At 27.5% G+C, this 22,997-nt stretch overlaps 10 protein-coding genes across 10 annotated transcripts; 5 read left to right on the top strand and 5 right to left on the bottom strand. All coding sequences in view use genetic code 12, as the record gives it.

Annotated features, from left to right (window-relative positions):
• Nucleotides 1-31: 31 nt before the first annotated feature.
• CGT1 (mRNA guanylyltransferase) lies at nucleotides 32-1,399 on the top strand (the record flags this gene model as incomplete). The annotated part of the gene is made up of 1 exon (XM_051755855.1): nucleotides 32-1,399. The coding sequence occupies one exon, from the start codon at nucleotides 32-34 to the stop codon at nucleotides 1,397-1,399; it is 1,368 nt and encodes a 455-aa protein (XP_051616336.1).
• Nucleotides 1,400-1,463: 64 nt separating this feature from the next.
• Nucleotides 1,464-3,287, bottom strand: OFD1 (oxidative DNA demethylase; the record flags this gene model as incomplete). The annotated part of the gene is made up of 1 exon (XM_051755854.1): nucleotides 1,464-3,287. The coding sequence occupies one exon, from the start codon at nucleotides 3,285-3,287 to the stop codon at nucleotides 1,464-1,466; it is 1,824 nt and encodes a 607-aa protein (XP_051616335.1).
• Nucleotides 3,288-3,587: 300 nt separating this feature from the next.
• Nucleotides 3,588-5,207, top strand: HOM3 (aspartate kinase; the record flags this gene model as incomplete). Its single annotated transcript, XM_051755853.1, has 1 exon — nucleotides 3,588-5,207. One exon carries the CDS (start codon nucleotides 3,588-3,590, stop codon nucleotides 5,205-5,207), a length of 1,620 nt encoding a protein of 539 aa, XP_051616334.1.
• A 49-nt stretch (nucleotides 5,208-5,256) lies between these two features.
• Nucleotides 5,257-6,243, bottom strand: GVP36 (Gvp36p; the record flags this gene model as incomplete). The annotated part of the gene is made up of 1 exon (XM_051755852.1): nucleotides 5,257-6,243. One exon carries the CDS (start codon nucleotides 6,241-6,243, stop codon nucleotides 5,257-5,259), a length of 987 nt encoding a protein of 328 aa, XP_051616333.1.
• A 998-nt stretch (nucleotides 6,244-7,241) lies between these two features.
• On the top strand, nucleotides 7,242-7,835 carry KGF55_001292 (uncharacterized protein; the record flags this gene model as incomplete). Its single annotated transcript, XM_051755851.1, has 1 exon — nucleotides 7,242-7,835. One exon carries the CDS (start codon nucleotides 7,242-7,244, stop codon nucleotides 7,833-7,835), a length of 594 nt encoding a protein of 197 aa, XP_051616332.1.
• Nucleotides 7,836-8,073: 238 nt separating this feature from the next.
• KGF55_001291 (uncharacterized protein) lies at nucleotides 8,074-9,564 on the bottom strand (the record flags this gene model as incomplete). The annotated part of the gene is made up of 1 exon (XM_051755850.1): nucleotides 8,074-9,564. One exon carries the CDS (start codon nucleotides 9,562-9,564, stop codon nucleotides 8,074-8,076), a length of 1,491 nt encoding a protein of 496 aa, XP_051616331.1.
• A 226-nt stretch (nucleotides 9,565-9,790) lies between these two features.
• On the bottom strand, nucleotides 9,791-12,052 carry KGF55_001290 (uncharacterized protein; the record flags this gene model as incomplete). Its single annotated transcript, XM_051755849.1, has 1 exon — nucleotides 9,791-12,052. The coding sequence occupies one exon, from the start codon at nucleotides 12,050-12,052 to the stop codon at nucleotides 9,791-9,793; it is 2,262 nt and encodes a 753-aa protein (XP_051616330.1).
• A 2,158-nt stretch (nucleotides 12,053-14,210) lies between these two features.
• On the top strand, nucleotides 14,211-15,863 carry ALD6 (Ald6p; the record flags this gene model as incomplete). The annotated part of the gene is made up of 1 exon (XM_051755848.1): nucleotides 14,211-15,863. The coding sequence occupies one exon, from the start codon at nucleotides 14,211-14,213 to the stop codon at nucleotides 15,861-15,863; it is 1,653 nt and encodes a 550-aa protein (XP_051616329.1).
• Nucleotides 15,864-18,652: 2,789 nt separating this feature from the next.
• Nucleotides 18,653-20,275, top strand: HAP41 (Hap41p; the record flags this gene model as incomplete). The annotated part of the gene is made up of 1 exon (XM_051755847.1): nucleotides 18,653-20,275. The coding sequence occupies one exon, from the start codon at nucleotides 18,653-18,655 to the stop codon at nucleotides 20,273-20,275; it is 1,623 nt and encodes a 540-aa protein (XP_051616328.1).
• A 525-nt stretch (nucleotides 20,276-20,800) lies between these two features.
• On the bottom strand, nucleotides 20,801-22,849 carry LYS4 (homoaconitate hydratase; the record flags this gene model as incomplete). Its single annotated transcript, XM_051755846.1, has 1 exon — nucleotides 20,801-22,849. The coding sequence occupies one exon, from the start codon at nucleotides 22,847-22,849 to the stop codon at nucleotides 20,801-20,803; it is 2,049 nt and encodes a 682-aa protein (XP_051616327.1).
• Nucleotides 22,850-22,997: the final 148 nt, after the last annotated feature.

Below are 22,997 nucleotides of genomic sequence, written 5' to 3'. Positions count from 1 at the left end.
AACTATATCAAACAACAACGCTCATCAGACCATGATCCAATTGGAAGAACGTGACATACCAATAATACCTGGTACGAAGTTAGATGAGAACGAAACAAGGGAGTTGCGTCTCATGGTTGCTGAATTATTAGGTAGAAGAAGTGTCACATTTCCAGGATCACAACCAATATCATTTGAAAGAAAACATCTAGAAGAAACTTTAATGCAAAGAGATTATTTTGTTTGTGAAAAATCAGACGGGCTAAGATGTCTATTGTTCATAATAAATGATCCAGATAAAGGTGAAGGTGTATTTTTAATTACTCGTGAGAATGATTTTTATTATATCCCAAACATTCATTTTCCCTTGACAACATCATCAAGTCCGACCTATCATCATGGGACATTACTCGACGGTGAATTAGTACTTGAAAATAAGAATGTAAGTGAAGCTGTGCTTCGATATTGTTTGTTCGATGCTTTAGTAATAAATGGTAAATGTATAACAGATAGAGTTCTACCTAAAAGGTTGGGATATATAACTGAAAATGTGATGAAACCATTCGATCAATTCAAAAAAATGAACCCAAATGTTGTTAACTCACCCAATTTTCCATTCAAAGTTGGATTCAAAACTATGGTATTTGCTCAAGATTCAGGAAAAGTTTTGAAAAAAATGGATCAATTATTTCATTCTTCTGATGGATTGATTTATACTTGTGCTGAAACACCATATGTATTTGGAACAGATCAAACTTTACTCAAATGGAAACCTGCAAATGAAAATACAATTGATTTCCAACTTGAATTTAATTTCAATAAATTTAAAGACCCTGATATGGATCCCAGAGATCCAAGCTCGTCATATTTGGATTATGACTCAAAACCGGATTCTATAAAATTGAGGGTATGGCAAGGTTCAAACGTTCATACAGATTTCTCACAACTTGATTTATTAGATTCAGATTGGGAAAGATTAAAGGAATTGGGGGAACCTCTACAAGGTAGGATTGCTGAATGTAGACAATCTACAACGAAAAAAGGCTATTGGGAGATGTTGAGATTTAGAAATGATAAAAGTAATGGTAATCATATTAGTGTTGTTGAGAAGATTTTATTGTCCATCAAGGACGGAGTCACAGAAGAAGAGTTGGTTGAAAAGTGTCCCGAAATTGGGAAAGCATGGAAACGAAGAGAAATGGAGAGAAGAAATAAGCACTCTCATAATGGAGAGCACGCAGATGAACCACTGGCTAAACGAGCAAAAGCGGGACACCTGTCTCCAAAACCACCACAACCACAACAACAACATCGACAACTGCAACAACAAGAACACCAAGAACATCAGCGACAGCCTCAGCCACATGGGAGAGAACAACTTGATGAAATACCAACTTACGAAGATAGCGATGATGATTGAAATGACTTGTATTACTATTTATGTGAATTTAATGAAATGATTACAAAAGATTTAGGTAAAATACTTAAGATTCGTTTTTCTCTTCTTCATCATTTTCTTCATCATTTTCTTCTTCTGAACTTTTAACATTCCATTGACAACTAATGTCCCATTTTGAACCTTTAGCATTAATACTAACATATTTGACAAATTTTAAAACTGATGGGTCTCTAACAATTAAAGTGAGCGAATTCCATTTACATTGATTAGTATATAAAACACTATCATCTTCCGAATCCTTGTTTGATTTATAGATAGCTGGATCGTCATCTTCAAGGTCTTCAGCAGGTTGTTCCATGCACAATTCATAACCTCCAAATTCTCCAGATTCCCAACTTTGAGGTTTTATAGCCGTAGGAGTCAAATCCAAAGTAGCTTCTAATAAAACATTTTCTTCTTGATCATTTCTTGCTATTTCTGAATCTATAGTGGTGGCTAATATGAAATCATGCCCAGGCCTGAATCTACGTACTAAAATTTGTTCAGTTGTTGGTATAAGGTGAGTTATTCTCTTCAACCACTTTTTGAACGCTATGGATTTTAAGAATTTTGCAATTTCAATTAATTCTGTATCTTTTGAGCTTTTAGGACTAAGTAAATTAAAGTTTGGTTGTTCTTGAGGTCCTATCTTGTTTACAAAATTGATTGATTCTTTTGTTAACGTATGATGTGATTTCCCATCTATATACATGTATCTTTGTTTATGTGGTGGTATTGCTATTTTCCATGGATGTTTCACTGCAGTTGATTTTTGTGGTGGTTGACTATTTATTTCGGATTTTCTTAATAATTGCCTTAGTGAAGTTGCAATTTTTTCATTCAAAATGTTCTTCAATTCAAGTAACGACGAATTTATGAAAAACTCACTCAATTTATTAACTACATCATTTTCGAGATACTTTGGATTTAAAAATTTTCTTAAATAATTCAATTCTTCCTCAGTCGTTTCTTCAAATTCGATGTTTTTTAACTCTAATGGGTTAATTTCATCTCTTATGTTTTTTGGAAAATCAAAATCTTGTAGCTCCTTACTTTGTAGTTGTTGTAATGTAGATAATGCTTCAGTTTTAGCCTGTTCCCCTTCAACAAATCCATCCTCACCTGGCTGTGGTATATGAAACCATCCTTGTATAGATAATCTATGTTTATCTTCACGAACTTCCTCCACATCATGAAAACTTAATCCTGGTTGGACGGTAAAAAATGCAATTTGATTAAATTGAGGTACTAATTTACATTCATAATCAGTTTGAGGTACGTTAGGTACAATTGCTGGAAATAATCTTAATGCCCCACCATACTGTGGTTTCCATACTTTATCTGGTTCAGGTAAATATAATATGAAACTAACTCTTCTACTTCCTATTACATCGTCATGGGTTAATAAATGACATCCTTTAGTATATGTATTTATTGACATATCTGTTTTGATTCCACTTAATTTTCCACTTCCTGTTATTTTTGATATCACATCTCTAAACTCCTGACTATAAATTGCAGCTCTTAATTTATATAATGAAGGTAGTTTTGATAGATCTTCCCAGTCTAGTCCTGAAAGATTTGCTAAATCACCCGATTGATATACCTTGTATATATCAGTTTCCTTTTTCGTAAATGCTATCAGCGATAGCACTTCTTTCCTTACATCTCTTAATAATTTGTCATTTATAAGATCTTTGATAGTACCCCATTTGTAAGGACTACTATTTGCAACTTCTTCTTGTTTTAAATTTTGAAAATCTGGTTCCCATATTTGATCGTTGAAAAATGAATGAATATCTTCTTTGGTGAACTTTATATCTAGTTTTTTGTTGTCCGTCACGGGTTCTTCTTCAATTTTCCTTTTCATGTTGGTAGTGAAGGACTTATGTAAATGATTACTTTCAAACGCTTCAATATCTTATTTGGAAAGAATCATCTGATACACAATTAGGGAGAGCCGCACTGCAACTCGATGCACAAAACTCGTTGTATAAAAGATGTAAAAACGGTTGTTCTTGTTCTCATTTCGTATGGAATTTCTTTTCGTAATCGGCCAACACAAAATTGAAAAATTTTGACTCACTTTGAAACATTGAAAAATTATTCATTTAATCAGATCTATTATATTTTACAACAATTATCTTATACATAGTTTTTGCATCAAAAGATGTCTCAGTCACCTAGTCTATCTAGTACATTCAACTCGGTGTTAGATTTAAGAACAACTATGTCATCAGCTGATCAAAAAGGTTGGGTTGTACAAAAATTTGGTGGTACATCAGTTGGGAAATTTTCCCTAGAAATAGTGGATAATATAGTAAAAGAATTTCAAAAACTGAATAAAGTTGCAGTTGTATGTTCTGCTAGGTCATCAAAGACTAAAAGTGAAGGTACAACTTCAAGATTACTTCGACTGGCTGATTTAGCTTCTGATAATTTAGATTTTAATCCTTTATTGGATATTATACAGGAAGATCATATTACCAATTGTGGGAATAATATAAAATCAGAATTCATAAAGAAACAATTAATAGAAGATATTGAAACTGAAATAAAGCATGGGAAAGAATTATTACATGCTTGTCAAATTATTGGAGAAATTAGCCCGAGATCATTAGATTCAATTATGTCTATTGGTGAAAAATTATCATGTATATATACGACTGCATTAATGAAAGATCATGAATTGAATGCCGTATACCTTGACTTGTCGGATCTAATACCTATAAATTATGATTTTAATAATGGATTTGATGATTCATTTTATAAATATTTATCAAAAGAAATTGGAGCAAGAATAGAAGAAGCCACACAAGGTGATGCGAGTGTTATACCCGTAATCACTGGATATTTTGGTATAGTTCCTGGTGGATTGTTAAATGGAGTTGGTAGAGGATATACTGATTTATGTGCTGCATTAGCTGCAGTAGGAATTCAAGCAGATGAATTACAAATATGGAAAGAAGTTGATGGTATTTTCACTGCAGACCCAAGAAAAGTACCAAATGCAAGATTACTAGATAGTGTTACACCAGAAGAAGCAGCTGAATTGACTTATTATGGTAGTGAAGTTATACATCCTTTTACTATGGAACAAGTTATTAAAGCTAAAATCCCAATTAGAATAAAAAATGTTGAAAATCCTCAAGGTAATGGTACTATTATATATCCAGACAATATAGCAAGAAGAGGAGAAGATACTCCCCCACATCCACCTGCTGCATATGAAACATTACCAATAAGTTACATCACCACACACAAAAGAAGATCAGCCACAGCAATTACTGCTAAACAAGATATTGTGGTCATAAATATACATTCAAACAAAAAAACTTTAAGTCATGGCTTTTTAGCTCATATTTTTACTACACTAGATAAATACAAATTAGTTGTTGATTTAATCTCCACTTCAGAAGTTCATGTATCTATGGCTTTGCTGGTTCAACCTGATCAAGAAATTCAATTGAAACATGCATTATTAGAATTATCTAAGATGGGAACAGTTGATGTTACCAAAAAAATGACCATTGTGTCACTAGTTGGCAAACAAATGGTAAATTTTATTGGTATTGCAGGTAATATGTTTAAAGTATTAGCAGATGAAAGAATTAATATTGAAATGATAAGTCAAGGTGCTAATGAAATTAATATAAGTGCAGTTATAAATGAAAAAGATACAATACGAGCATTACAATCAATTCATGCAAAATTATTAGAAGGTAATCAATTTTATGATCATGAATCAGCAGTAGATTCTAGATTAGAAGCATTAAAAGTACAAAGTTAATAGACAATATTTAAAAAAAGATATCACATTTTAATACATTCATTTACTCTCAAATATCAAATTCTCCACTTTCTCTACTATTAGCATTTTTTGAACCAACATTTAATTTATTTTGTTCATCAATTAAATTTTCAAATTCACCAACCATACCACCAAATATTTCAGTAGCTAATTGATGATAAGCTAATTGAGCTTTTATTAATTCTAAAAATTCTTGTAAAGGTTTTGCATTTTCTATTACATTTTGCATTATATTTATAGCATCTTCAACAGTATTTGCAAATTCATCTTCTGCATTTTCCATATCAACTCTTAATTTTGATTCTTTTGCAGGGTTATTACAATTAGTTAAATTATATCTACTTAAATCATAATCAATTCTTTTTTCTTCTACTTTTTTTTGAATATTATTTGATTGAGAAATTAATGAACGTAATGTTGTTGTTAATGGTTTATTAAATTTTGTTTTGATTAATTGATCTTGTCCTAATCTTGCATTTGCAATTTTATTTAAATTTGATGAATATAAATCTAAACCTTTTATTAAAGGATCATTAGCTTCTGATGATACATCTGTTTTATTGGTTAAAATCGAAGCATTTGAAGCTCTACTTAAAGCATGATATAAAGTCTTTGGTTGTTTTGCAATCTCATTGTTTGAATTAATTAAAGCTGCTTGTGCTTCAGCAGTTGTAGTAGCTTTACTTAAGTTGTTGAATCTTGTGGTAATATTACTACTAATTTCTGAAAAAGATTCTTGTAAGTTAGTTGGATAATCATAAGATTCATTTTCATAATTTGAAGTAATTTTTAAAACATTCTTATATAATTTTTCAATATTATTACATTTTGTTGCTAATTCAATATATTCACTAGGTAATTGAGATATTTCATCTTGATTAATTTTACCCATTCTTTCTTGTACTATTCTTGAAGTTCTTTGAGCTAATGGTACAACTTCTTTATTAAATTCAGTACTTAATTTATCACCAAAGGACTTAATGTCCTTGGTTAAATTGGCAAAATTAAATGACATAGATGGATCGAAGTTGGAATTGGTTGTTTGTTAGGAAGTTGATATATGAGGTATTATAAAACGTAATTTACTGATCGATTAATTAATTTGAATCTCTCCTTTGATAAAACGTACTACTTTATTTATGAGTTATATACAGGGGATAAAATGCTACCAAAATTTCGTAAATTTTAATACTAATGTTCAGGCCATAGGCAAGTATAGCATAAATTTTTCCTACTGTATAATCAGAAATACTGTATCTCCTTGATTTAGTTGGTTAATGAGGTCGGTTTTTAAAGTATTGAAATAATGGTATCAAGTGCTTTGTCAGTGAATAATCAAAACATTATGGCACCAAGTCCTAAATTTTGATACAGCCATGTTGCAAAAAAAAATCATTTAACACATTCTTAAAATTACTATAAAAATTCTATCACCACAAGTATTTAAAGACTTGATGCCTTTTAAATGAATGATTTGGCTAGTTTTTTAAATATCATAAATTTAATGTATGATATATGCTGAAACATGCTGTTGAGCCTCTTTATCAGACAGAATCTCCGTATCAAACAAAGAAGAACGTTAACTGATCAATTAACTTTTCTAGTCTCTTAAAAATGCCAAATACGAGATGTCAATGATAGAAAGTCTAAAGGGAGACAGTTCCTAAGCAAGGTACCGGTGGGAAATAATAAGCATACTTTGCAAAAACTGTGAGGTTATGCAATGAATTTGAGTACGAAGTATTTGATAAGGTGCAAGGTTATACTGATACAAGAGTAGCTGTTGTTTCAGTTCAGTGATTGGCAACTTTAGCAAAAATGGTCTTATCAAGCATTGCTGCAATCTCTATAGTTACATATAGCGGCCAAAAACGCTGTTTCTTGAGATTTTCAATCTAATGTAGATTTTGTGGCGGTACATTTTTTTATTAATATCGGGGCAAATTGCTGCAAAAAATTCAACTTCGCATAACAATTCACCTTAAAAACCACACTTGACTATCTTGACTAACAATGTTCAATACGAAAAATCAAACTTTAAGTCAGTGTATCTTAATCTTTTTGTTAATGTTCAGAGTAACAATGTCACATTTTATTCAACCTCAATCCGAACCGTTTTTATTAGTTGCATATGATTCAAATTATGAAGAAAATAAAAGTACATCATTATTAAATTCAGGTATACATAAATTATATCAAAAAGATACATTAGTTTTTATTTCTGATAATTCTGAAATTGATAACAAAACAACTAGTTCATTTATTGAAGGTTTAACATTACTAAATGGTTCATTTAAATTAAATAATAATTTAATAAATGATGATGGTATGAAATTTATAAGAGTTGATCCAAATACCAAAAGATTAAAAGCTTGCCCCAAGGGTGATTCATCACAAAATTTTTCTATAAAGAAAGATGAATTAAATCATAAAAATTCAAATATTTGGTGTGTTTGTTATGATGATGAATTAAAATTAAGTTTTATATATTTTGGTTCAATTAAAGAAAATTTAAAATTTTGTGATCAAGAGGAAGATCATGAAATTAAATTAAGAGTTGTGGGAAAATATGATAGTTTTGGTACCATACCTGATTATCCATATTGATTTTGAAGCAAGGGTTTATAGTGTTTTTACATATAATTTCTTTAAGTTTCTAAATTTAACTTTTGTATGTCTCGCTAATTAAATTGTGAAACAATATGCAAGTCAACTTAATTTCTTAAGAGGTAAATTCATTTCTATATAAAAAACCATACTTACTCTATGTCGTAGAACAACAACGAAAGAACAAACAACAATTAACTATCAACAAAAATATACTTTAACAGCAACAGCTACTCTATCAAATTTGATCAATTTCATAATAATTTCTAACTTGTTCTAAACGTAATTGATTTAAAATTTCTTCATTATAATTATTATTTTTTAATTGTTCATTCATTTCAAATTTATGCCAAAATTCATCAAATTCTATAGATGATTGTTTTAAACTTGCTATAAATTCAAACTTAAAATTATTATTAATTTTATTTTTTAATATTGATTTTAAATTTTTATTATTGGGTGATGTTGTTGTTGTTTTTGTTGTATTGTTATGTGATTTTATTGGATTAGTTGATGTTGAAACTAGGTGTAAGAATGATTTTCTACGTTTTGGTTGATGAGATCTTGTGAGTTTTGGAGTAGTATTAAAATGATTTCCATTACCATTGATATTTCTTCCATTACGAATATTAGATGGATCCAAAACAGATTGAATATGTCCATGATCTTTTTCATCAGAATCTAAAAATACAAATTCTTGAAATTTAATTTTAGGAGATTCATCACATTCATAAGCATTTAAATATGGATGTGGATCACCAGAATTAGCATCTTCATAATTATTATGTTTATTAAAAAGCTCCAATATTGACTGATTTGAATGAGAAGTTGTTGTTCCAAATTTTTTAAAAACATTTGAAGAAGAATTAATATTATATTTATTAAAAACGTTTTTAAATTTTTCTAAAATTGTTAATTCTTTAAAACTTTCTAAAATTGATGAATCATAACAATCTTCAAAATTTTCAAAACTATCATTACTTGTATTATCTTCATCTGGTAATGTATTTTTATAAGTTATTGTATTTTCTTCTTGAGGAGTTAATGTTGTTGTTGTTTCAATTTGACTAATTTTAGTAAAAGAAGTATCAATTTCTTCAATTTTTGAATCTGGTGATAATGTTGTTGAACTAACTAAATTATTATTTAAATCATAAAAATAATCATCTTCAATTTTTAATAAATCTTCTAAACTCCAATTATTATCAAATTCAAAATTAAAATTTAATGGTGGTGAATTTATTAATGATGATTTAGAATCGTTAGCAGCAGTAGTAGTAATTTGATTTTCAATATTATTTAATTCATCAGAACTTTTCCTACCATATTGAGTTTGATAAACTTCTAATACCACTTCTTTAGTATCTTCATTTTCCTTTTTTGGTGTACTACTAACATATTGAATTTTTTCAACCGATTCATCACAAGAAGAAGAAACATTACTAGTTGAGGCTAATACAACATTATTTTCATCAACTAAAAATTCAATTGATTTAATTTCACTTATTTCATCTTCAACATTCGATTTGTTTTCTTCAAATGAAGAATTTGATTCATGAGTTGTTGAAATTAATGATTCTGAAGAAACAGGAGTAGATTGAATATCAAATAAATTTTTTATACTTAAAATTTGTTGATTTTGAGTTTTTTGAGGTTTTATTGATTCTGAACTTAAATTTATTGGTTCTTTTATATTATGAGTTGTATAGCCACTTGAATGATCTAACATTATTAATGATTGATCAAGTGGGATGAACAGTTATCTTTTTTTGCAGCTAAATTTTAAAAGGAGAGTAAATGAATTTGTGTTACTTTTGTTTACAAAATTGGTATGCTGTCAGAATTTGAGAGATTTGCCCAAATTCAGGGACAACTAAACAAAGATCAAGCGAATACTCAGTCCGTAATAAATAATAAATAATGCATATTTCTAAATCTATAAACTATATCTAATCTTAAGTAATTTCAATTTCATCTAATTTTGCAAAAGCTCTACCATAAAATTCACCATTTCCACCATTAATTTTTTCAAATTCAAAAATTGATTCTCTAATAGGTTTATTTAAATGAACATTATTCAAGATTAAATTTAAATAATTTTCATTATATGTATTTTGCGGGTCATCTAGTATTTTTCCTCCTGGTAAATCATTTATATTTTTATTTTTTGTTGAATCAATTTTAAATAAATATTTTATTTCATTTATATGAAAATTTGAATTAAATTGTGATAAATAATAAGATATTAAAATTTCTTGATTCTGAGATAATAAATTATAAATTTCTTCATCTGTTATTGAATTTATTAAATTTTCAAATTTTAATTTATTTATTTTATTATTATTTTCATCATATGTAGACTCCAAGTAATTATTTGCATCAAGAATTGGCAACAATGTATCTTTATGAATCCAACTTTGTAAATTTTTAACAAACCACCAATCATTATATTCAATTTTAGTTAATGCACCATCAGGATATTCATATTTTGATCTTTTGATAATCAGATTGGGAATATAACATGGTACACCATTAAGCATTGATAATTTTAAAGGAGATAAATGATTTAAATGATAAAAATGAACTCTTCTATCATTAAAAGTTTGTTCATTTTTATTTAATAATGGACCTTCATCAATATCATCATTTACATTTTGATAACTTGATATAGGAGGTTTTGCATTACTTGTTGAAATACCTGTAATATCAATATAAATACCAGTATCAATATCAATAAATCTTGCATCAATATGATTACCTCTTTTTGAAATATCTCTATTATGAACAAAAGTACCAACTTCAATTAAATATTTCCCCATACCTTCATTTAAATCTTCAACCACTAAAGTTTGATTAAAAAATTCACCTAATTTCATTAAATTCATTATAGGCATTTGAATATCTAAATCATTATCAAATGGAAAAATCCCACCATTCCAATACCAACTTAATAAAGGACCATGAGATATCCAACTTATAATTTCATATTTAAAACTAAATTTAAACCAATTTCTTAATAATCTTTCTAAAATTATTGAACTTCTTTTGGGGTCATTTAATTTTCCATTAAAAAATCTCCAATCATAATGCCAACCACTATCATGATTATCATTATTTAATCTTAATGTTGATTCTTTAAAATATCTTGTTTCTGGATTTGTTGGAGGTTTTACTTTTAATGTTTGCTTGATGGAATTTAAAAATGATTTTTGATGTAATGTTAAATTTTCTGGTTTAATTCTTGTTAATTCTTTTAATTTTTCAGCTAATATTTTTCTATTATATGTAAAAGATTCTTCTGATATATTTATAATTGGTTGAGGATTATAAAAAAATTCATCATCTATTGTAATAACTTTATTAAATTGTTCAACAGTGTCAAATTCAGTATCTGTATAATTATTTAATAAATCTTTTATTTTCCCCTTTTCAACATCTAATACTAAATCATTACCTTTATCATTCAAGAAAATAACTTTATAAGGTAATGGTTGACTATTCATTAAATAAGTTTTACCTTGTAAATTTCTAATATATTCAGTAGTAGTAAAAGATGTATGTTTTAATTGAGTAAAACCAATCATTTCATCTCTAGTATGACCCATTTCCATTAGTTGTTCATCAGTTAATTCATCAGTATTTATACAACCAAATAATAAATAATCTTTTTCAGCTTCTGATTTAATTCTATTTCTTCTAAAATTTATATGAGGTATTAAATCTTGACATTTTATTCTTGCTGCTAGTGGTTTATGAATTTGATGATTTAAATATGATAAATTAACCCAATCTGACCAATCAAATGGAATAGTTGTACTATTTAAGTTGTTTGATAAATAATTTAAAATTATTGAAAAAGTTAATCTATCATCTTGATATATAGATTTTGAATTTAGCAAGTTTGAAACTTCTAAAATTGATTTATCTAAAGTTGTTGTATGTTCAGGAGATTTAAAATTATATAATAAATATTCTAATTCTTCTGTATAATTTACATTTGTTGTTGATAATTGAGGTAATAAACTTTTATCATCAATTGAAACATGCCAATTTTTATAATTTTGATTATTTAAATTTGAATTTTTATTAAACACTAAATAATAAGTTATTAAATATATTGTATTGATTATAAAAAATAATATTAGTGGTTTTTTATAAAATCTTTTCTTTAGTAGTAGATTTGTTGTAACTTGTTGTGATTTATTAGTTGGTGTCATAATGCTATAGTTGGTTGATGCAAATTATGTCAGTCATTAACTGAAAAGTATGAATGAAATGAAAAGAAAATTGATATTTGGTGTTCCAATGAAAAATTCTATAACTCTATTTAAATGAATGAATGAATGAGTGAATGAACAAATGGTGATAGTTGTTGTTATAGATATAGTTGATTCAATCTAAATTTTTTGAAGTTTTCTTAAAATATTAGTATTTATAAATCATTATATAATTTTCTCAACCACGTCTAGTTCAATGTAAAATTATTTATTTATATTCTGACCAAGCAAAAGTTTTCGTGGTATTATAATATTATTTATTATGAAGTTCTTGGTGTTAATGTTATGTTGTAAAAATTATAATATTCTTTATGTTGTAAAAAATAATTTCATTTTTTTTTATGATCTCGTGTGAGCTTAAATTAAGATTAAGATTAAGGTTGAAAGAAATGAAGTTGAGTTAAAATTGATCGAAAGTAGAGTCCTCACTAAAGCATATAAATGAAGACACCTATACTTGCTGAGACCTAGTACTTTAATGCTCAAAATGCTTTGAAAATTAGTTTAAAGAGTCACTGTATTATACTTTTAGCTTCAGATCTCGTATTAAGAGGGTTAGATTTAGAAATATAATAATTGATTTCAAATATATCACAAAGTTTTTATTGAGAAAGAATACTACATTATCAAACATACGACTCATGGCTCTTATTGAAATTCATAAGCGTTGCTTTTGCTCTTGAACATGGCTTATTGAGCTATTGATATTCTATTCGAACTTACCTGGTAATCAAGAAAACAGTTACATCATATACAAAAAAAATCAAAATTCTGTGCCTCATTAAAAATATGAAACAAAAACTATTGAAAAAATAATTCTGCACGTTAAAACTTAAATCAAAAACTACTGAAGTAGATAAAATAATAAATTTATTACCAATAAGCTAAAAAGAATATTCCTCTTTTGGACTAAAACATCTAGCGATAGAATAGAATAGTTTAGTAGCGTGTCATTGACAAAATTGGGGTATTTCAAGCTTGTATTGATAATTTTCAATTCTTCATTCTTATATTATATAGAATACTTCTTTTTGCGCGACGCAAATTATACATACATTTGAATGTTTTTAGTCCAATTCAAATTCATTTTACAAGTCCAGTTGTAGAGTATCAATGCGAGTGAGAAATCAGGTTAAACAATTAAGCTTAAACTCGAATTATACTTGTGCTTGAGTTAACTTATTAAACGAATGTTTTGAGGAGTTCTTGTAGTGAGTTTTTCATTTTATAGATTACGAGCCTAGTTTCCATAGAATATTCATCAATATCAAAATTTAACTTTAAACTATCTCGATTGGAAGATTCGTTCATGAATGCTTTGTTACGAAAATAATTCTTACTTGGGAATGCTTCAAATACAAATATATTGTTTGAACAGTAATACTCAATCATGTGCAAAAATCTTAGCAGAATCATAAGATAGGAACGCGTCTATCAAAAGTTCATAACTTATAGGAGATGGATAACTCTTGAAGATAATACTTACCTTGAAACGGTTTGATTATACTCCCCCGTCAATGGCTATCCATGATGTGATCAAACCTTTGAATATTAGGGTAAAGTGGTGTTACTCCATCATAGAAGTGAAAAAATATTGATATGATAATTATTACTCCTAACCAACCGAGTATGGAGAATTTATGGATATCTAGCTTCATACTATTGAGAAGCTGTTAGTATCAGTTGAAGTTTCATCCAATCTCCACAACATACCCACAACATACGTTCCGGTTCCATATAATTGATGATCAAAACCCTTTACCCATTCAAAGGGTAGTTATGAAATTAGACCCATGAAACCTTAAGTCATTAGTAATGGGCTTGTGTTAATTTTTATATAGTCTATAGTTAATTACCCAGGGAAAAAAAATAATTTAAGCGTAATACTTTCCCCACATAATTATGATTTAGTTACTTCTACACTAAATCTTAAACCCGGATGTCGACATCCTTAATTTTTTCATACTACAATACTTAGACTAATAAAAAGATTAACAATAAGTTATATATTTATTTGACTCTAATCAAAATTTTTCAATTGATCAACATTATTTTTCCTTTTAACTGATCCAATCAAACATATCAAACCCAACTCAAGATGTTATCAAGAGTTATTAAATCAAGATCAACACTCAACAATGTTGTTTCTAAATCATTATATACACAATTAAGATATAAAACAATTATATCATTATCATCAACAATTGATTCTTATCCAACTCAACATACAACTGAAAATGATGAACCATATTTAACACCATCATTTTTAAATAATGAATTTATAAAATCAGAATCAAAAGAATGGTTTAATATTCATGATCCAGCAACAAATAATATTGTATCAAAAGTTCCTCAATCAACTGAACAGGAATTAGAAGAAGCTATTGAAAGTGCTCATAAAGCATTTCCTGGTTGGAGAGATACAAGTATTATAAAAAGACAAGGTATTGCTTTCAAATTTGCTGCTTTATTAAGAGAAAATTTGGATAGAATTGCAAATGTTATTGTTTTAGAACAAGGTAAAACTTTTGTTGATGCTCAAGGTGATGTTACAAGAGGTTTACAAGTTGCTGAAGCTGCATGTAATGTTACTAATGATTTAAAGGGGGAAAGTTTAGAAGTTAGTACTGATATGGAAACTAAAATGGTTAGAGAACCTTTAGGTGTAGTTGCATCAATTTGTCCTTTTAATTTCCCAGCAATGGTTCCTTTATGGTCATTACCTTTAATTTTAGTTACTGGTAATACAGCAGTTATAAAACCTTCAGAAAGAGTTCCTGGAGCAGCAATGATTATTTGTGAATTAGCTGCAAAAGCTGGAGTACCACCAGGAGTTATAAATATAGTTCATGGAAAACATTCAACAGTAAATAAATTAATTGAAGACGAAAGAATTAAAGCTTTAACATTTGTTGGTGGAGATAAAGCTGGTAAATATATTTATGAAAAAGGTTCAGCATTAGGTAAAAGAGTTCAAGCTAATTTAGGTGCAAAAAATCATTTAGTTGTTTTACCTGATGCTCCAAAACAACAATTTATAAATGCTTTAAATGGTGCTGCATTTGGTGCTGCTGGTCAAAGATGTATGGCTATTAGTGTTTTAGTTACTGTTGGTAAAACAAAAGAATGGATTAAAGATATTGTAAATGATGCTAAAAAATTAATTACTGGTTCTGGTTATGATAAATCTTCAGATTTAGGTCCATTAATTAATCCAGAAAGTTTAAATAAAGCAGAAGAAATTATTGAAGATAGTATAAAACAAGGTGCTGAATTATTATTAGATGGTAGAGGATATAGACCTCAAGATTCAAAATTTGCAAATGGTAATTTCTTAGCACCAACAATTTTAACAAATGTTAAACCTGGTCAAAGATGTTATGATGAAGAAATTTTTGCACCTGTTTTATCAATTGTAAATGTTGATACAATAGATGAAGCAATACAATTAATAAATGAAAATAAATATGGTAATGGTGTATCAATTTTTACTTCAAATGGAGGATCAGCACAATATTTCACAAAAAGAATAGATGTTGGACAAGTTGGTGTTAATGTACCAATTCCTGTACCATTACCAATGTTTTCTTTTACTGGATCAAGAGGTTCATTTTTGGGAGATTTAAATTTTTATGGTAAAGCTGGTATAACATTTTTAACAAAACCAAAAACTATTACTGCTGCTTGGAAAATTAATAATATAAATGAAGAAATTTTAAAACCTTCAACTTCAATGCCAATTCAACAATAGATTTGAATAAATAAGTGGAATGGGTGTATAAAAGAGAAAATTAGCTAACTATATAGATTTGAAAATAAAAGAGAAAAGGATTAAAATCACTGAAGTCTAACTCAATCTCTCAACTCTAACTTAAGCTCTAACTTAATTTCTATAGGGATGGACGTAAATAAGTTGAGATATTTTATAATTTTACGAGTATAAACATCTAAATAGAATAAACTTTTTTAAATCTCATTCAAGTTTCGTATTATTAAGAAAGGAAAAAATGGTACGTTTTATTATTTTTTCGTTTTAAACTTATTCTTTGGAAGAATCGGATTAATATAATAAAGTAATCGGAATGAAAAGGAAAGGGACCAAATAAACTTGATTGATGTTTCGTCAACAATCAAAATTTGTCTCCTTTATAATCTTGTTCAAAAATGTTCTATTTAATTGTAGAAATTTGATTTTTTCGTGTTTGTATTTCGAAAGGGTCTTGTATTTATGAACCGAGTTAAAAAGAACATCAAAAAATCCGACTGAGTTCTTTTGTGATTTAAAAATGAATGGAATAATTTATACTAATAGGGAAAATTCCGGGGAAGGTGATTCATTTTAGTTAGGACTTAATCACAACGAACTGCCTGTTTGTCGACTTAAATAATTAAAATCGATGCTTAATTTTAGATCGAATTTTTTTCTATTTAGGCAATTAAAAAAGAGTTTAATTTAAGATGATTCAATATTGTTTGATATTTGGAGTTTTGTGTGTTTTTGAACAACCGCTATTAATCTAATTATAGCGGTTACAAAATGGAAACAAAGGAATGAGAAGAACCATCTTCATTATAAGAGTTATTTTAGCAATCACCTTTGTAAAAAAAGAACACCCTTGGTGTTCTTTGATCTATAGCAAAGTTGTAGATAAACATTTGTGTGAAAGATAGATAGATTAATGAAATTGATTAAATGCGATCAAATGTAGGTTAACGTGCATACTACATTAACAACCTAACTCCTTATATTTCGATATGATTGCTGAAACTTGTTTTATAGAATGGTTGCACAAAGGAATTCTAGTGTCCGTGATATATAACTGATCGATGAAATCGAATTTTTCAGACACTAATTTAATTTTTTTTTTTTTCTTCAATTAATTTAATCGAATCGTCAAGTAGTATTTTATAATCAGATTTTTAAGATTAAAAGAATCATCAAACCAGAGTTCGTAATTTTTCTTACACCTCTGTGATTATTCACTAGAGTTGATACGCAAATAAGGTATCCGTGATATCAACAAAGGAAGTGGAAGAATGACTAGCCAAGTCAAATTGAGACAAAGTCATAAATATAAAACTTTTTTGCCGTTCCACCGTGTTCAAACGGTGACTGTGAATTATGATCTCTATGTCATGTTATTCTTTGTGTATAAATCTGATTGTGATTCTACGATTGATGCGTAAATACTAACAAAGAGAGAAAACTGACAAAATTGTATTTTTGGTTCTTTTTGGTCTTTTACTCGGTTAATTCTATAAATAATATTAGTCTAAGTGAAGAATATTAAGTATGAATTTGAATATCCATTTTTAGATAACCGATCAAAAATGACATACGTGTTTTGAGACATTGAAAGATTAAGTTTGACTCAGTCTTAATTTGGTCATATTTTTTCTTAACAAACTTTTTATTCCATTCGAGCTCAAAGTATATATGGAATGAGCGGTATCAACTTTATTTAAGATTTGAATTGTAAATTTATATTCTGACGAGTGGTTAAATGGTTAAATACTTGAAACGAATATAAAAACATTCGGTTGTATAATATTTTAATATTAGGCTAGGAAAAGTCCGCAAATTAGTGCTACCAAAAATAAATAAAGGTGTCTGATTCTATTATAGAAAAGCAATACGTAAAAAATCGGAATGAAATTTTATTTTTAATATTTCAGACACTTTCTGTCTTTTTTGTCTTGTTTCTATACATATTAATCTTAACTATGGTATTGTTCTAATTATTATGTATAATGTATAATGTCCTAATAAAACATCTGGAACTAATACTAACAATATTAACAATATTAATATTAATTATTTCCCTAATATTATATAGACTTTACTTTTTCATCAACCAACATCATCATCAACAACGATAATAACTATTCAATTCCCATCTCATCTTACATATTTCAGTCATATCTTTCAACAAACATTAACATAACAATAATCAATGAATATTATGTTACATCAACTTTAAAACATCAATAACCTTAATCAATAAAAGAAAAAGAAGAAAACGAAAAAAATTTCAGAATAATAATTGAAGTATGTTTTTTTACAACAACAATTAAATATACAAAATATTGGTCTTTTATATATTTGGATAACTTATTCTGTCATTGAAAACAAGACATACTCATCCTCCATTTCCTCTATACCTCATACCAAATTTTGAGTTGAAAATTTCATCGGAGTTTTTGCTGTTTTTTTTTTTTCAACATATTATTTTGCAACAACATATATACTGAACCATCAACCGAACAATTTTAATACTAAACACTTTTACCAATTTTTCACTTGACGATTAAAATTACTTTATCCATCCTAAATTATATACAATTCTCAGCAGTCGGTTATAAAACATTTCTACCAAACCACTCATTCATACGGAACTAAAAAATTTCAAATATAAAGACCAATATATTAAGAAATAAAAGAATATTTTACTAATGATATAATTATAGCTTCAATAAGAAAAAGTAATTTTAATAACAATAATAATAATAATAACTAATATTGTATAACTGTTCAGAAAAATGACTGAAGTACATTCACCCATAGTGCTAAAGTCAGAACAAGTAAAACATTTACAACCACCATTGAATAAACAATCATCTTCGATACAGAAACAGCAACAACTTCCACAACAATCTCAAAAACCACAATCTCCATCGAATTTACATCCTATACAACCTTCTCCCTGTGTTGTTAAAACTTCAAGAGAATGGGTTTTACCACCAAGACCCAAACCGGGTAGAAAATTAAAAGATCTTAAAGATAACAAACCAAAAAGAAAATCATGTAAGAAATCAAAAGATTTACCACAACAATCATCAAATCAAGAAGCAAAAGTAATACTGCATCATCAATCAATAACTCCATCAACTCCAATTACAACTTCAACCACTACTAAATCTATACCGAAAGAATTAAGTAAAGACTTAAATTCAGATTTATCCACAATTTCATCATTATTACAAAATGTTTCAATAATTGATTCAGAAAATAATTATTTAAAATCAAATTTATTATGTCTTATACATGAATATAAACATTTAAAAAATCTTGTTACAAATCCGACAACAGCAAATACAACACCTGAACCAGTTGATCTGGATTTTGGTTGTGCATCATCACCATCAATTCAAGATTCAACTCATCATCTTACAAAAATGATGAATGCTACTTCAATAAATACATCAATTGATTCCAAAGTACATAAAAGATTATTTAAAGAAGTTATAGAAGATGAAGTTAAAATTGACACAAATCAAAATTTTGAAAATTCAATTAATTCACCAATAAATTATGATTCATCAAGTTTAAGTACATCAGTTTCAACTCCTTCAACAACAAATATATTATCAGAATTTGAAAAATTTATAAATATAGAAGAATCAACAGAACCTTTGAAAAAATGTAAAACAAATGATTCTATAAAGCTTAACACAGCAACAAATACATCAAATTCTAAATCAAGTTTAAAAAGTAAAAAATTTGCTCATTATAAGGATTTCCATAAATTAGATACAGAAGAAGATTCAGATTTAGATATAAATTTTGAAGAAGATGATGAAGAATATGAAGATAATTATGCAGAAGATCAAGATCATCCAGTATATTCCCCATCATCAATAATATCAACATCATCATCATCAACAAGATCATCAACATCATCATCATCAAATCCATCAAATTCACAAAATTATTTATCAACAACTACAACAAATGAAGAATTATTATCAAGAACAACATCACCATATAATTCAGATTTTGAAACTAATAGTTTAATGAGTACATTAACAAGATCAACTACAGTTTCTTCAATAAATACAGTAATTCATGAAAAACCTCAATTAAATATTCATTCTCAACCTTTTTCATTAAAAAAATTAAACACCAACAATAATTTTTTTGAATTACCTAAATTAAAAGAAGAAAATAATTATAATTTTAAATTTGATGAATTTATGATTGATTTTAATATAAATGATGATAAACAAAAAAATGAATTTAATAAAAAGGAAAATGAACAAAAAAAAATTGATGATGAATATAATATGATTACTGATATATTAGAAGAAAAATTAATGAATAATGAAATTAATTATTATGTTTCTGGATCAAATGAAAATGATATGATGAATATAGATTGGTAATGCGAGCGAAGCGAGCAAAGGCGAGCAAAGCGAGCTTTGTTAGTGGTTGTTAGTGGTTGATACTTTTTTATTTTTTATTTATTTATGATAGACAATTGGAAATTTTTTGAGGAATTATTAAAGATTTTTTTTTTACAGAAAAGAGATGAATTATGAAGTTATGTAAGTTGGATATATTGGATTTTTTGTTTATTTTGTTAATTGCTATTGCTTTTGTTTTAAAGTTTATTTTATGTGTTTGGTGCTTTTTTTTTTATTGTTATTAACTTTATTGATATATTATATATAATTTTATAAATGGTTTATATACTTTTTTTTTAATAAAAGTTATTGATGAATAAACATGTTTGAATCTTTGAAAATTTCTATATTGCTCTAGTATTCCATAGTGCAAACCATATTTCTTGAAATCTTAGAAAAAGACTTAATTTTTTCAATCTAGAGTGAAAACATACTATAGTGTTTGTTTTTTAATAAATAATTACAACTTTTATTGAAAATCTATATACCAAAAAATCTATCTATCTAATTTGAATTTTTTAATTCAGATTTAACCCAACCTTCTAATCCACCTTTAACAATAATATCTTGTAAATTAGTTCCTAATTCACCAACTTTTTGAGTTAAAACAATTTCACCATTTTCATCCGTTACAGTAACTAATGCCTTTGTAACATCCCATTTTAAAATCCAACCAGTTCTAATAGTTAATTCTTTATTATCTTTAAATTTATTTCTTAATTTATTGATTAAATTAGGAATTTCTAAAGTTAACAAAGCATTATTAATTGAATTTCTACTGAAAATATTACCAAATGATCCAGCTACAATTAATTTCATATTTTTAGCTAATATACAAGTTGCAGCTTGTTCTCTACTTGATCCTGTACCAAAATTATATCCACTTATTATAATATCATTTGGTTTTGCAATATTTTTAAATTGAGGATCATAATTTTCCATACATACTTCTGCCATTTGTTCACGAGTTATATCATCTTGATAAGTATATTTTCCTGGATATATACCATCTGTATTTATATTATCTTGATCACATAATAATAATTCTCCAACTATTTCAGTTGGGAAACCAGGTATAATATCAACTGCTGCATTTGAATCATCCTCAATTACGGAGCTTGTTGTGTCATTTGGAATTTCAATAGATTTAACAATTTCTTCAGCTTCAACAGGTTTCCCACCATTAATTTCTTCAGGTGATCCAATTTTTCCTAAAATAGCAGAAGCAGCAACAACTTCAGGTGAAGCTAAATAAGCTAAAGCATCTTTTGATCCCATTCTTCCCTTAAAATTTCTATTTGTTGCACTTATACCAATTTCTCCATCTTTTAATAATCCTGAACCTAATCCAATACATGGTCCACAACCTGCAGGTAATGGTTTTGCACCACTTTCTAATATGGTTTGCCATGCACCATCCAATTCAGCATCTTTTTGAACTAATGATGATGCTGCTGCAACATAAAATTCAACATCAGGATGAATTTTTTGATTTTTTAAAATTTTTGCAGCTGATTGAATATCTGATAATCTTGAATTTGTACAACTTACTAAATATGCTTTATTTATTTTAATTTCTTCTTTTGATAATTTTGATAATGGAGTTGAAATTTTAACTGAATTGGGACCTGATATATATGGTGATAAAGTATTTAAATCAATAGTTAAATGTTTTGCATATTTTGCATCATTATCCCCCTGTTCTTTATTATTTTTCAATGATTCAATAGTCTCTGTGTTAATTCTTGGATGATTTGAACCAACTTTTTTTAATCTTTCTTCATAAAATTCAATTAATTTATCATCTATTGGAAATAATCCACTTAATGCACCCCATTCAGTTGTCATATTAGCAATAGTTAATCTATAATCAATACTTAAATTCCTAATACCATCTCCAACAAATTCAATTGCATGATTTAATACTTCATCTTTATTAAATATTCCACATAATGTTACAATAATATCTTTACCAGTGACCCCCGCAGGTAAATTACCAATTAATTCAACTTTTGCAACTGGTGGGATTTGCCACCAAGTTTGACCAGTTGCCCATATAGAAGCAGCATCAGTTCTTACAATTGGAGTACCTAAACTTCCAATACCTCCATAAGTATTTGAATGAGAATCAGAAGCAACAGTTAAATTTAATGGGAAAGCATAACCTTCTTCAATCATAATTTGATGACCAATTCCTCTACCAGCAGGATAAAAATCTATCCCTTGTTCTCTGGCAAAATTTTCAATATTTGTATATTTGGTTAAATTTTTTTCACTTTTATTTTGAACATCATGATCTAACGTACATACAATTTGTTTATTATTTTTAACTTTTTTTGCTCCTAATCCCATAAATTTTGTTGCTACTGGCCATGAATTATCATGACTCATACAATGAGCTGGTTTTATTGTAACATAATCTCCACTATATACTTTTTTTCCATTTGGTAAATTTTGTGCATATTTTTGTACAATTTTTTCAGTTAAATTTTGACCTCTATTTCGTATTGATGTAGATGAGAATAATCTTGTGAATTGATTATTTATTCTCATCTTTGGTATTTTAGACTGGGTTATCAACCTTGTGCTGCTGTACGTTGTTTAATGGTTGGTTTAATTTGGTTGTAAAATGATATAATGGTTCAAAAACATAATACGATAAGATTTTTTTTTTTTTTTTCACATTTTTCATTACACAAAG

The sequence above is a fragment of the Candida pseudojiufengensis genome (assembly GCF_024610245.1).
Source record: "Candida pseudojiufengensis strain CBS 10847 chromosome Unknown scaffold2, whole genome shotgun sequence".
NCBI lineage: Eukaryota > Fungi > Ascomycota > Pichiomycetes > Serinales > Debaryomycetaceae > Lodderomyces > Lodderomyces pseudojiufengensis.
The sequence above is the reverse complement of the archived record's forward strand: the minus strand, read 5'-3'. Positions and strand labels throughout refer to the sequence as shown.